The 14994-nt window shown below is 32.9% G+C and overlaps 3 protein-coding genes across 3 annotated transcripts; 1 reads left to right on the top strand and 2 right to left on the bottom strand.

Annotated features, from left to right (window-relative positions):
• The first annotated feature begins 1311 nt into the window (after nt 1-1311).
• LOC107030652 lies at nt 1312-2550 on the top strand. The gene is made up of 2 exons (XM_015231926.2): nt 1312-1461; nt 1901-2550. The coding sequence occupies exons 1-2, from the start codon at nt 1426-1428 to the stop codon at nt 2498-2500; spliced, it is 636 nt and encodes a 211-aa protein (XP_015087412.1). The 5' UTR covers nt 1312-1425; the 3' UTR covers nt 2501-2550.
• An 894-nt stretch (nt 2551-3444) lies between these two features.
• LOC107030650 (protein ABSCISIC ACID-INSENSITIVE 5) lies at nt 3445-6092 on the bottom strand. Its single transcript, XM_015231920.2, has 5 exons — nt 5868-6092; nt 4477-5610; nt 4043-4114; nt 3879-3908; nt 3445-3545 (listed from the first exon to the last, which is right to left on the bottom strand). Exons 2-5 carry the CDS (start codon nt 5560-5562, stop codon nt 3453-3455), a joined length of 1281 nt encoding a protein of 426 aa, XP_015087406.1. The 5' UTR covers nt 5563-5610; nt 5868-6092; the 3' UTR covers nt 3445-3452.
• Nucleotides 6093-9816: 3724 nt separating this feature from the next.
• LOC107029425 lies at nt 9817-14638 on the bottom strand. The gene is made up of 5 exons (XM_015230836.2): nt 14382-14638; nt 12609-12868; nt 12316-12527; nt 11371-11635; nt 9817-10311 (listed from the first exon to the last, which is right to left on the bottom strand). The coding sequence occupies exons 1-5, from the start codon at nt 14464-14466 to the stop codon at nt 10021-10023; spliced, it is 1113 nt and encodes a 370-aa protein (XP_015086322.1). The 5' UTR covers nt 14467-14638; the 3' UTR covers nt 9817-10020.
• Nucleotides 14639-14994: the final 356 nt, after the last annotated feature.

Here is a 14994-nt window from a genome sequence, read left to right on the forward strand (position 1 = left end):
TATAGTAAAATTTCAAAAATTACACCAGACGTACGAAATAGATCAAAGATAACAAACATTATACCTAAAAACACTATATATGACAATCGAAATAAATTAAATAGTATGAACTTCATCTCTAAATGCGAGTTTACGATAATCTCCCCCCCCCCCCCCAAAAAAAAAAACCCACCCACTCACATTTCTTGTTAAATCTAACAAGCAACACAAATAATAAAATTTTCACCTCTTAATCGAATTAACGATAATCTCCTAATCTAACGAGAGACACTATAACTTAGTTAAATATTTAGAAAGAGACTAAAAATAACATTTACAATTAATTTAGTAAAAAATAACTTCCACTTAACCTAAATCTTTTATTTGCACATATTAAATTGATCTGTTTCTTGTATTTTTCTTCATAAAAGAAAATAACCTTTGCCTTCTCCCAAAAGCTATCCTTCCACCATCTTCTTTTTTAATTTTTAACTTTTTGGAGTACATTTTGAATTCATGTTGACAAAAAAAAAATCAAGAAATGTAATATTCCCATATGATAAATTATTATTCAAATCCAATGTATAAGAAATAAATCGATATTAATCAAGTCTTAATTTATTTTAACCAAAGTCTTAATTCACTTAATTAAAAAAACTCATCTTTACTATGTCATCATCATGAATGTTAGGTAAGAATCATGTTGTCTCTTCTTTAATTATTGTAATACTTCCTATCTTGATAGGTAAGTTGATAAGGTGGGACATGACTTATCTTGAAAATTATGGGTGTAAATAATATTATAATAATATCAGAATCATAAATTTTCTTAATCCATGAAATTTATAATTACTTTAAAATATATAAGATAAATTATCTACTAATATATATATAAATATAGTTTGATGGTGTAAAATTTTCTTAAGCTAATGTGTATGTATACTTAATTTGATTTTATGTATCGACAATTTACGTATCAGATAATTTTAAGTAAATCTATCGATAAATATTACACTCATATGCTTGGGAAAAAATAAGTACTATACTTTTTTAATCTTCGCAAAAATTATTACTACAAATTAAAATTCACAAATAACAATTTTTTATTCTTACTATCAGTATATATAACTCAAATCAAATTTATATCCTATGAGATTTGGAATAAACTTAGAAACCTATGGCTGATATTCATTTTCACACACATGTATATGTGTCAGTGTGGGGATCTTTTTTTTTTTATATATATATATATAAATATATAACATATACATATATATACATACCCCTTGTAAAATGTAATACTCAATATCTCATAATAATTTCTTCTTCTTTTTCCCTTTTATTTTCTAGAAGGATTTGAAGGTTAAAAAAAATGGAGCAAAAATCAAATTTTAGTGATTTACCAGAAGATATAGTGATGGAGATTTTGTCAAGATTGCCTGTGAAATGTCTCTTACAACTAAAGTGTGTCAACAAAAAATGGTATGTTTTAATTGAAAATCCAATTTTTATTCAAAAACACCTTCACAACACAAAAAATCCTACATGTTATTTTGTTCATCATTATTTTCTTGATACAATGAAATTTGGTTTTACTTTATTTAATCATAATGAACAAAACCAATTAATTCCAAAATCCCATTTGTACCAAGATGTTTTAAACACATCTACACATTTGTGGCAAGTTCTTAGTCCATTAAATGGTTTATTTTTGCTTTATAATGATCAAGAAGATGTAGCACTATGGAACCCTTCTACTAAAGAATTTAAGCCTCTACCAATTTCACAACCCCTAAATTGTCCTTTATCTTCCTATAAATTCGATTTCGGGACCGAACGTCCTTTATATAAGTTGTCTTCCTATAAATTTGGTTTCGGAATCGAGCCCTCGAGTGGTGATTATAAAGTCGTTTGGATGAAGGATTACTGGGATGTAGACTCTGAAGACTGGCGTTCTCCTACGATTATTTCAGTCTATACGTTGAGTACGAATTCCTGGAAAACTTTTGAGGAATTCAGGGTTTCTAGTCGCAACGTGGCCAAATCAAATGGTAACACATATTTGAATGGATTTTACTATTGGAGGGCATGTCAAAATGATAAAATCTTTGGATTTGATATGAGCAATGACAAATTTTTTGAAATTCAAACACCAATGTCATTTATATCCAAACAAGGGGACTTATCATTGTTTAATGATTTTATTGCTATGTACATTTATGAGCCATTAATTCTTGGTAGAGAAACATGTATTGACATATGGATTATGGAGAAAAATGGCTATTGGACTAAAAATATGAGAATTGGCCCTTTTTTAAATATCAAAAGATCACTTGGATATGGAAACAATGGGGAAATTTTTCTTGAAGTTGTCACATATCAATTGGACATATTTGATCCTTTTTTAAAGAACAATAGAGTTCTTAGCCAACAAAAAAATGGCTACTCTTTGCAAGCTTTTGCTTACAATGAAAGCTTAGTTTCATTGAAAAATATTTCATCTTGTAATTTAGTTGCTTAGTGATATAAATGACAATGATGGCTATAATTTAAATTCTACTTTTTGGTCCACCACTTATTTATTTTTATTTGTTTATTATTTACTCATACCTTTTATAGTTTTATTTATTCAAGAAAGCTACATATTTATAGAAGAAAAACTTTGAATTCTAATATCACGGTCTGTGACTCAAGGCATACACTATGACTTGATCAATTACAATTTTTATAATTGAATCGAAAATTTACGCCTGTATATTTTTTGAAAGAAAATTTCTATATTTATAAATCACGTAAAAATTTCAATGATTCTTAACAATTGACAATTCAAAATGTTTAAAAAATTCAAAAAAATTTACAGTCAACTCTTGAAATCCAAAATGTGAAAACGTGACATATAAAATAAGACGAGAAATATTATATCTTTTAAAAATATTTATTTTTATATGTAAGAGTTTAAGAGATACGAACAGAACATAATATTTCTTGTGCACTATTTTTTTCTTCCACTTAAATACTTTTAACATAGAGAAACACATTTTATACCAAAATTTGAACTTTACGAGTTCGAAAATTCTACTACTATTAATTTTGCTTTATTGAGTTCAAATTTATTATTTGTACTTGTTAACTTTCTAAAAACACATACGCAAGGTTCGCGACAAAGTTATTAGGTCGATGGAACCTATAACTCGTTACACTAAATCTGACTCCATCTATAGCTCGAAAAATAAAAAATAAAGCTTTTAACTCACTCAATACTATAACTACTACTGCTACTACATATATATTTGAAAAACGAAAAACATTTGCGCTCTTGAAGCGCAAATTTGTTTTCTTAGCTTTCCGCCTTCTCGATTATACCTGTATAATTTTACCTGGTCAAGAGCAACATCCGGATCGCGTTGAACGATTTCCATCAGCAGCAGGAAAGCAAGAACCATTTTTTGTGTTTTTTTGGTATCATTTGTCATTCAAGGGCAACTCAAGCTCCTTCTCATCCCTCTTAATTTGCCATTCGCCTTTTGCGCCTTCGTTTGAGCTTTCATTTTCGCTTCATCAAAGTACTGTTACCATAAAACAAGTCTTAATTGGAGACGATACGCAAAATTAACAACGACTAGACTACTTAATAATGTGGAATTTATCGCATAAACAATCACATAGCTATTGGAATCCGACGAACAAAGGCATATATCTATGTTTCGCGTCAAGAAAGATACCTCAAGTACGATCTTTTGCTATTTCACTCGATGCACTCAAGCCGGTGCTACGTCATCATATCGCTTCCCGGCTAGGGCTAGAGTGAACTTTTGAGCAGCATAGCAAAAGATAACGTGTGTTCGTTCACCTAATTCCAATAGTTCAACGATTAAATAATGTATGAGTAATATAATTACCTGTTGTTTCCTTTTCCTCTCGAGCTCTGCCTGCAGAGCCAAAAAAACAAGAAAAAGAACATCTTTAGTTGATAATATAAGATGTAATGATTGTATATATGATGTAAAGTTCTAATAAAATCATACTCCAAAATTAAGGATATTTCTGCTAATATATTAACTACCAGGGCCTGTTTTAGATGTGCATTTTCTTCTTTTAGCTGATTCAATTCTGCCTCAAGTTCAACAGTATAAGCCTGCAAAAAAAAATTGATCTTTAGATATCAATCAGGAGCGAAATTAAGTTACGTCACTTGGACTGTTCGAAAATGCCACTAGACGTGTGTTGAATCCTCCAAAAATAGTATAATGTCCAAAGATCCGACATGGCTCCAAAAATAGATTGGACTATTAAAAAATGTTTGGCAAGTGTTGGATCCTCCAAAAATAGTACATTGTTTAACGATTCGACACGGGTTCAAAAGTTAGTCTATGTTGCTCAGATTGTTCAAAAATGATGGTAGGTGCGTGTTGGGACCCTTTGAGGACACGACACGGGTGCAATGACATTTTTGAAGAGTCTGAACGCCTTATATTATGGGGAATGAGATTAAATTACCTGTTTCCTTGCTCGTGATCTTGCTGCGGATTCTCTGTTCTTGATCATCCTCCTTTGCCTCCTTTCAACAACTTTCTCTACTGGACCGTCTAGTACACGTTTTCGCCCGCCTCTCATTCCTATTTCCAACCCGTATTGGCCCCCGCTATCGATTTGATTCACGCATAGTGCATCCGACGACACAGGACTTAGTGGCGACCCCATTCCGGCTACGCCTTGCACTACTTGCCCGTAGCCAACCCCGCTACCGTTTCCCATTCTACCACCGTAGACGGGGGTTGGCTGTTGTGGGAATCCACTGCCTCTTTTCATGCTCATAGGGTACACAGGTGCCTCAACCACCCCGGTTTGTGGAAGTGGTGGATAACCGGGAATGGAGACACCAACGCCAACACCGCCCGTGACTCCACCGAGGCCGATAACAGGCCTAGCCATGGTGGCCATAGTGGGATTTGCGCTGTTTGGATACATCATATATGATTGCTGCTGAGGAGGTGCGGGAGCTGAATTGCCCTGTTCGCGTACGACCCCTGCTTTAACCAAGAAATCTTCGAGCGTCATTTCACCGAACGTAGCCTGTCGTTGAGTGGAACTTCCGTTACCGGTGTTCTGTATGTTGCACCCGTTGTTCTGTTGCTGCTCTTGTTGGGTCTTATGAATTTCTGACCAAACTTCATCCACAGTTTTACTACACAACGGTGCAGGAAGCGTAAGAGAGCCCTGTCTTGGCAAGCTTGGCTGCTCGACAATAGCTTTCTCCAACGAAACATTTCCCTGTCCTAACGCAAAACGTGGCGTGCTAGTTGCTTCCCCAGTACTTGCAGCCTGGCAGTGAGGCTGAGCGTGCGCGTGGGCTTGATTTTCTTCAGCAGTCCAAATGCTGTTAAGAAATTCATCCATGTTCATCGACCCAAAATTCTTCCCACTCTCGCAAACAGTGTGTTGAAATTCGTCAAGAGTGAGCGAGTAAATCGACGCTTGTCGACCGAGTGACGGGAACGGGTTGTTCTTGTGCAGGTTTTGGTCTTGTTGCAATGGTGATTGAACCTCACTTTGCGACACCATCTCTGGTTCTTGCACTCCCATGTTATTAACTTCTTTTCCTAGTTACGATTCGGATCTTTAACTAGTGACCTGAAAAATGCGTATATCAAACAATTGAAACAAAGAAATGATGATACATGTAAAATTGTAATATTACAAACGACGTACATCTATCATGAAAAAATAAAAATCAAGCTCAAATAATACAAAGTTATAGGAAGGTAAATTTTAGTACACATAGAATCTAACATCTACCCGTGCCCGCCACGATTTTCACTAAGCGGTTCAAAATATTAAAATGTTAAAACATGAAAAAGATAAAGAGTGCTACATAAATGATAAATTACCCCTACTTGGCTCCGGCGCTCTGCTCTTGACGTCTACCCTCCAATAACATATGAGTACTTACGAATACATAGTTGGGGTGGATCGAGTTCATCTAAATCCAGTAGCTAAAGCTTAAACTCCGTATATGTGCTAACAATCCATTAATGTTTAAATCCTGAATCCGCCTTTCATATCGTCTTCATCTATTTCTCCTCCCAAGAAAATTAATAACATAAGAGCCTAGAAGGGACCTTATGGTTCAAAAGATGAAATGTGAATAAAGCAAAAACAAAATATATATTTACATACTATATTCAATTAATTTTTTTATTAAAATAAATATACTTAGTGGGTCTAATCAAAGTGGACAACAAAAGAAGAAACATATTCTTTGGCATGTGGGCTTAAAATACCTTAGGAACTTTCCACTTTTGTTTAATAATTTTTTATTGGACCATAGATCTAAAAAAAACTTTTTTTCTTCAATTGTTTTCACACATTAATTATTAGTACTAATAAACAAGATGTATTTAGTAAGATTATTAAAGTTGCCCAAAAGGAAAAGTAAAACAAAAAAATCATGTGACCACGAGGTCAGAGGTTCGAGTCGTAGAATTTATAAGAATACAACATAAGATTGCATACGAATCTTTATAATCCTACCCTTCCCAAATCCGACATACAACATAAGCTTAGTGTACCGAGCGGTAGTTTTTAATGAAAGTGACCGTGGCATTATATTATAGTTTACAATCTTGAAACCCTAGCTATAAATATCTTAAATAGAAAAAAAAATATTGAATTTTCCCCCAAAATTAAATCCTTTTAATAGCTAAACCTTCAATACAATTGTTGTTTATATGACTAATATATCATAGTGTATACCCAATCTATGCATTATTAATTTATTATTTGTATATTGTGATCTTAATAATTCGATCGATAGACTATCTGAACTTTTACTTTGTTTATCCAATGTGTTCCACATCAATCAAATCATATCCCTTAACAGACATGAATACCCCCCCCCCCCCCAAATATACAGTACAAGACACAGTGCGAAGATATTCCTTATCGATAAGATCTAGCTTCCCTGGCTTGTACTTATTCAAGTTCGAGTTTTTTAATAACTTTTTTATTAATTAAAATGGTACTAGACACACTGTGTGGTAGTGGTATAAATTTACAAAACAAACAAACAAAAAAAATGAAGTGTTACAATCTTCAAATCTTTATAAGCTCAATACAAAGCTAATAGACTAATTTAAGAAAAAACATCAAGACAAAAAAGGTGCACATTAAAGTACAATAAAAATCAATAAAGTAAAACTTAGGGATACCTTTTTCTTGATTATTTTTTCAGCTCCACCAAGATTTTGAAGTCTCTCAAGAACATATCATCATAACCAAAAAAAAAAAAAACACCAAAATTAAAATTAGAAAACTAATTATTATTCTTTTTTTTAAGAAAAAGAAGAACAAAGAACACAACTAAAGAAGATAGTACTATGTATTCTCCTTCATTTTGGTCACAATTTTATTTATTTAAAAGACTGGTTTTTTGTATTTGTCTCTGAATTTTTCAAGGGGGGGTGGGGTGGGGGTTAAGTGGGGTCCATTTTTAGAAGATGTAAGCAAAAAAGAGTGAAAAATTGTACTCATAGTACATAGAAATAATTTTGGGAAGTCTTATAAGAAAACCAATACTAAAAATAGGAAATTTTGGTCATGCATGGAGAGATTGACACGTATTAGACAGGTGTTATTTTGGTAATCGTTAATTTAGGCTCTTACTTCACCCTACTTCTCCACGTGTCCTTTTTTTAAAAAAGAAAATAAAAAATAATAATTCTAAAGGGTTAAAAAAAAAAAATGTGTAAAAAATAATACTTTGCATGCTTTCACTTTTCATCTTTTCACTTATAGTGTCCTTATCCTAGTATAGGTAGTAGGAGTTTTACCATAATCTTTTTTTTCTTTTATAGAAATTAGTATTTTTGACCAAAAAATAAATAAATAAATCATGTTGATCAGTTTGTTTATTTACGTTCAAAGATTCGATAGTTCACGGGATTCTGCAATTCACACCAAGTATTGCATTGATAGTTCACGGGATTCTGCAATTCACACCAAGTATTGCATTTCACTACGTTCTTTATCGATGCGAGAGTCGAAATCATCTGAAATGGTTTTATTTGAGTTAAAAATTCTCTAAAAATAATTATTTTATCTTTATAATGAAGTTTGATTACGTTCTATTCTTATTTGTATAATTTGATTGAGTTTGTTATTGTTATTAACTGCGATAGAACCACATATACTTGAGCGATAATAACGTTGACATCAATTCATAGAAGATTATATTATATAGTTAGGTGAAAATGTATTTTTATGTATATATTACTTGTAATGTTTTTTATTTCTTAACCCAATTTTACTTCTTTATTTTGCCATGTCTTAATTAAATTTTTTTGATGATTGTTGTAGTTTGTTTGAGAAGTATTTAATTTTTTTTAATACTTGTTAAGTAATTAATTGTGTCTGATTAATTTTCTTTAAAGTATTTTTGAATGTTAAATTTTGAAAAATCATAATTATTATCATGACATATTCTACTATTATATTTTATTTTATTTATACAAAGAGTTAACTCACTTTTTCTAGCTATAGTTTGTTTATTTTAGAAAAAGATGAGGGAGATTGCTTGAATCTATGAAATTTGAGGTAAATTATTATTGAGTTGATTGCTTGAATCTATGAGTTATTTTTTCTATATTTTCTTTTCTATGAGTCTATTTACAAACTAAATTAATCATTTAGATTGATCTTTATGTTAGTCTAAGGACATTGTTGTTGCGTATTTGCCATCTCTTGAGAAAATACGTAGACCGATGGACAACTTTTCAATATCGTAATGGTGTGAGAGCGTTATAATTATTAGTTATTACGTAATATACGTTTCGAAAGATCTAAGGTTCGATGTTGAAATTTTTTAGTTATTAAGTTATAACAAGGCTGAGCGATATTCAACATAACAACGACTTATTAAATCCTTCCAAAAATGTAAGCCTCAACTATGAATATTGATGAAAAATCCTTTAGTATACAAACATACAAATGTGTTATAAATCATTATTTACATTTTACAATCCCTTTTGAAAGAAAAAAAAAATTCATAAACATAACAAGGGTATAATTGAGAACAAATTACAAAAAAATGTAAAAAATAATAACTCAACTGGTTCACCGATTTTTACAAAGGTAACATTCTATGCAAATTACTTTAATGTCCCTTCTTTTGAAGCAATGTGAAACTATGTGAGATTGTTGTTGTGGTTTATCGCGATGATCGGATATGTTAAGATGGATGTGATCCTTTTATCATTAGTTAGAGGTATCGAATTGAAGCTTTATAAATAAAAAGATCTTTTATGGGGAGAGATTTCCCGTAAATGTCATACATAATACAAAATTGAATCAATATGTTTTGGTATATCTTTTATATCGCGCCCTAAAAAATCTTGTGTTTTACCATCAAAGGTATGGTGGGATGAATGATATTCTTTCCCATGTGATTTCGAATATGAGTCCGGTGAAAAAAAAATATTTTAATAAAAAATTTCTTTTTTCTTTTTTTGTATTTTTCCTAAAAGAATAAGTCCATAAAATAGTAGTATTTATCTAATATTTTTAATATATACAAACTTGAGTTAGTATTAGATCAAGAAACAATTATTACCATAGCTAGGCAATACTTTCTTTTTAGTTTTCGCCCAAGATTGAAGTTCGACTATTTCAGTTTCCTACCACATAGGGCCCATTTGGGGAAGCGCTCCCTACCAAATGGCCCGAGTCAAAATCATGTCAAACATAACACTTAATTGATGTGCTTGGTTACGATACAATTTTGCATTGTTACTGTCAGATATAACTTTTGACATGATGGTAAGTGCTTTATACATGCTACCATTCAAAAGGAAAAAGAAAATGTTTAAATATCACTATCCTTGATTGCAAAAGGAACACACAAGAATTTGTAATACAAAATATTTCTCTTCTTTGACATCAAAATATGAAACTCAACGATCGATAAATACCAGAGATATGTAGGCAACTTAAACACATCACGACGTGCAAGATGAAACCTTGCGCGTAGCTATAAAAATGGTGAGTTTACGCGGTTAAAAGAGTTTTGAAGATTTTCTCTCCGATACCATCAATCATTGGAATCAAATGACCAGCACCTGGAATTTCATGATATTGGATCCATGGTAATTGCTGTGAAATGTACCTTTGTAGTGTGACGGGCGAGAGCCTATCCTCATCGCCTTGCCATAAGTGAACGGAACCTTCATTGTTAGGGAACGGGTTCTCAAGATCCATTGGATCGAATTCCCATGTTCCGAATCCAATCATTAAGTCGCGGTGGAGGGATTCGTATTCTCCTTGTTGTCTTACCTGTGCCTGAAGGAGAGTTGAGTAATAGAAACAGTGAGCTCAAACAGCACAAGAAAATCCAAAACTTTAGGAAACGAAACACCAATTAAGTTTTCTGTTTTCGATACAAACTTATCCGACAAAGGCATTAAGCCTAGTCAAACACTTGCTTCCCTTGAAAGCACGGTCTACACAACGAGAAGCAAGCGTGAGAACATGACTAGACGCAATGAGCAACTTTGCACATCGATCAAAATTTCTTAGCCTGTGGAGTTTAATCTTACTATTTACAAAAGCGGCATAAGCTCACTTATATCTGCCTCTACGAATGAAGGCTTCAAAATGTTGATGCTTAAAAGCTATGTTATACGCAAAAGGGCGTTCCTCTCGGAATGAAGTGTCAATATCATTCCTCTGCATGACTATCTTGGTACGCAAAGAGTCATCCTAAGACCCATTGTCCTATACACAACATCAACATACACAACAAAAGTTTTCTCCGTAAAAATGGTATTTAGGCGAACTTGCATGCACCTTGACTATTTCATTTGGCACTGGATACCTCCTATCAAGTTCAACAAGAAGTAACGGTAACCTGACAACTAAGTAGCTTGTCTAAGACTACACGATTAAAGGATATTTTTGTAAATTCTATATATCTTTAGTTTAAGACAGTTAATAAATACATGTATAATGTATTGGTAGAGGATAACAGGCATCCATAGATTAGTCGAAGTGCACAATATTATCCGAGCAGCATTATCAACAAAAGGAAAAGAAAGTTTAACCATTATCCCTTGATATGTCTATTTGTTGAATGCCGATCAGTCCTTATCCCTTGATTCTGGATTGAAGAAACAGGAGAAACTAGATTTAATCATACCTACGCTAAGCTAAAGCTTGAGATGAGTAAATATTTTCCATAGCAAAGTTTGAGGTGGTTTCCAAGCTCAAGTGGTATGTAGCCAGGAAGCAGGCTCAAGCTCAACTCGAATAATTTCCAACCCAAATTTATAAATGTAGCTGTAATACCATCCTCCTAACATCTTCATTTAACAAATTGATATTAAAGGAAAGAGCTCTTACACGATAGTCTTGGCTCGAACTTTGCTTGGAAACTAGCTCTAGGTCCTTCGAAGAGAAAATTGCAGGGTTGCGACCTGCAGCACTGCATGAAGGAAAGAACTTCTGAGTGTTCCACCAATAGGTGAGCCACGGAAGGTAATGAGCAACACGAAGAGTCCATTTGTCTTGAGGAAGTCGAAGGTTGAATGCTTCTTGGGACATATTAACAGGAAACCTAGGCCACCAATAGTTGACAACTGGTGCAATAAGAGCAGCACCTGCCAACCTATTTCAAGTAACGAACGTTATTCTTGAATCTTGATATTCATTTCAAATAACTTAATAAAACAAATAAACAATCATATAACAAAAAATCTTAAGTTTGTGCTCCTGAAAATAGGAATTGAGATTCCTTTATAGAGTCTGCTTTTCCAGAAAAAATTTCAAGCTTTTCTTCCACAAATTACTGAACCTACACAAATTCCATACGAACATGGGCAGAGCTAGGGCCCTTCGCGGAAAGTTATACTGTATTTTCAAGGTCAAGGTTAATTTTTTAGAGTTAATGGTCAAAAACACATCCAAACTATGACTTTTTCGCGAGTTTCATACCTCAACTATCCATTGTTCTCTTTACCTATCTAAATTGTCATTCCCTCACTTCGATGTTGTGTTGGCCAAATATTCCTTCTCAATCAACAACAAGCACATGTAGGCAAAACATCGAGGTATGTTTTAATATAATTGAGTGGTAGTTGAGGTATGTAACTCGCGAAAACGTGATAATTTAGGTATGTTCTTTCGCCATTAACTCTATTCTTTTGTGTATAAATAATAGATGTCACTGGCTTCTTCGTGTGTTTACTTTTTTATATTGTAAGGGCCTTTAGTAAAAAAAACTTGGTTCAGCCATTGTATATGAGGTATAACGCTCTACTTATGTACATGTAACAAAAATGAGATTACCTGTGAGGAATGTATCTGAGACAGGTCCAAACAGCCTGTCCCCCCATTGAAAATCCCATAACATAGAATTTCGATCCTAAACCTAATTGATCTGCAAGCTCCTGTATGTCAAAAGCTAAGCTCTTGACTGTTCGTTTTGGATTAGGATCACTTTCTCCATAACCAGGTCTGTCAAAGGAAACAGTGTACACTCCTAAACTTTCGATGACATCCTGCAACAAAAACAAAAATTATGTCCAAAATACATAGTTGGTCCATAAAAGAATACGAGCAAAAGAATCAAGTGACGTTACTTGAGAGAGGATGTTAATTGGAACATCATGCCTACAACCATCGTACCCATGGATATATACAATCTTATATTTTGCATTATCTCTAGGTACACCAGTCTCCTTGTAAGCCAAGTGTCTTCCATCACTAAGTTTGATTCTAGGTGCAGTGACGGGAGGGCCATCTGGGGATCCACAGGTCTTAGGGGGAGGTGGTCGTGTTGCTTGATAACCCCACGCTAATAACCCAATCAAAACAACCAGAAGAATTTTCGCAAACGCCCCTGAAATGATATCATTTGAGTTGCAAGATAATTGAGAACTCAAACAATTTGGAAAGACAAAAAGACGAGAAATAGTATTCAAGCATCTTAAAAAAACTTTTTTTAAAAAAGGACAATGTTTAGAGAAACATTTGCACACTCAAGCAACTTAAATTAAGTTAAACTAAAATCTTCGGTTTTGAGAAAATACGGAATATATCCAGTTTCAAGATTTATGAAGAGCATCCAATAATACAAGAATTTTCTTTGAAATTTTGAATAGAAGCATTTGCAAACTCAAAATATTTGGTTCTAAGTAAACAACCATTATAATTTACATTTGCAGTTTCTAACTAAAATGATACTAACACGGGCATAAAATGTAAGAAAAAAAGCAAACACAGATTCAAAAATAAAAACTTTCCACCAAATGTAACAAAGTTATCAACTTCTGTTTTTGGATTCCCAACCCAGTGTCTAGTACCCACATTGGGACCTGACTAAATCCGTATTTCATGTCGGGAAGTCCCACATTGGAGGATAAAATGATCCGTTACAATAGAGGCTCCCTACCTCATATCAAACTCGACACCTTTGGTTAGAAAAGTTATTAACTTTACAGGACAAAGATTCAGTTCATCAGTATACTTTCTACATGCCTCAACAAACTCATTCTGATGTGAGAAAAGAGTACCAAAAGCATAACCAAGTTTTGTTTTTGATTAACCGAATGTCCGTCCAGTACCTACATTGGGACCGACTAAATCCAGATTCATCCCGGAAAGTCCCACATTGGGGATAAATGCTCCCTAACAAAGGGAGACTCCTAGCCAGGCTTGAACCAGACACCACTAGTTAAGAAAGTTATCAACTTTACAAAATAAAGATTCAGTTCTTCACTAAATTCACTACATGCTCCAACAAACTCATTGAAGTGTGAGAAAAACTTTCAAAATCATAATCAAAATCAAAAACTCCCCACCAAATGCAACAAAGTTATCAACTTTTGTTTTTGGTTTCTCAAACTCGGTGTCCGGTACCCGCATTGAGACCCGACTAAATCCAAATTTGCATTGGGAAATCCCACCTTAGGGATAAAATACTCCCTAACAAAGGAAACTTTTTACCTCATTTGAACCCGAGACCTCTAATTAAGAAAGTTATCAACTTTATATAATAAAGATTCAATTCACTATATATTCCACATGCCCCAACAAACACATCAAATGTGAGAAAATATCAAAATCAAAACTTTCCACCAAATATTAATATTTTTGTTTTTGGTTTCCCAATCAACTGTCCGATACCTGCATTGAAACCCGATTAAATCCAGATTCACATTGGCAAAATCCCTCCTTAGTGTAAATTATCCTCTAACAAAGGCAACTCCTACCTCACCTCAGCTCGAACCCGAGACCTCTAGTTAAAGAAACTAACTAACTTTACACAATAAATTCAGTTTTTTCACTATATTTTCAACATATGGTAAAATAAAACTGGAAATTTATACCAAAAATAAAAAAAGAAAACCCACCAGAAGGAAAAGGAATAGAACTTTTTTGCTTAGCTTTACGAGTATGAGCCCTAGCTGAAGCTGCTGAAATCTTCTTTGTTGCCATTTTTTTTTTTTTTGCTGAATCAAATTCTTGATTTTGAAATTACAAATTTTGTATTTACACTGTAGATTTACAAAAATTATACAAAAATGAAGATTGAAGAGATCTGAGTCTCATCTCTCTGATTTAATAATTGTTGAAATTTTTTTTTATCATATGATCTATCATAACATTTGGCAATTTTCTTTCTTCCTATATTTTTTACCCTTTTTTATTTAAAAAAAAAAATCAGGACTCCGAAAATAATGAATAATTTCTTTTTAATATATAGTAATATTTTTTAAATATTAACCGTATTTGCGTATTTCTCAACTAATTTCATAAGATATCTATTATCGATTACTTCACACCAGGGGCGGAGCTAGCTTATTTTCTAGGAGGTTTGAACTTCAAAATTATATTATTTATACATGGTTAAAATAATTATTTTTAGATATATATAATAGATGTCAAATTTCATTGGGTTAAGTGAAATTTAAATATATATTTTAACGTATTATGCCCTTATTAAATATTAACAAGTTTGTTCAA

Source organism: Solanum pennellii, chromosome 9 (assembly GCF_001406875.1).
Source record: "Solanum pennellii chromosome 9, SPENNV200".
Classification (NCBI taxonomy): domain Eukaryota; kingdom Viridiplantae; phylum Streptophyta; class Magnoliopsida; order Solanales; family Solanaceae; genus Solanum; species Solanum pennellii.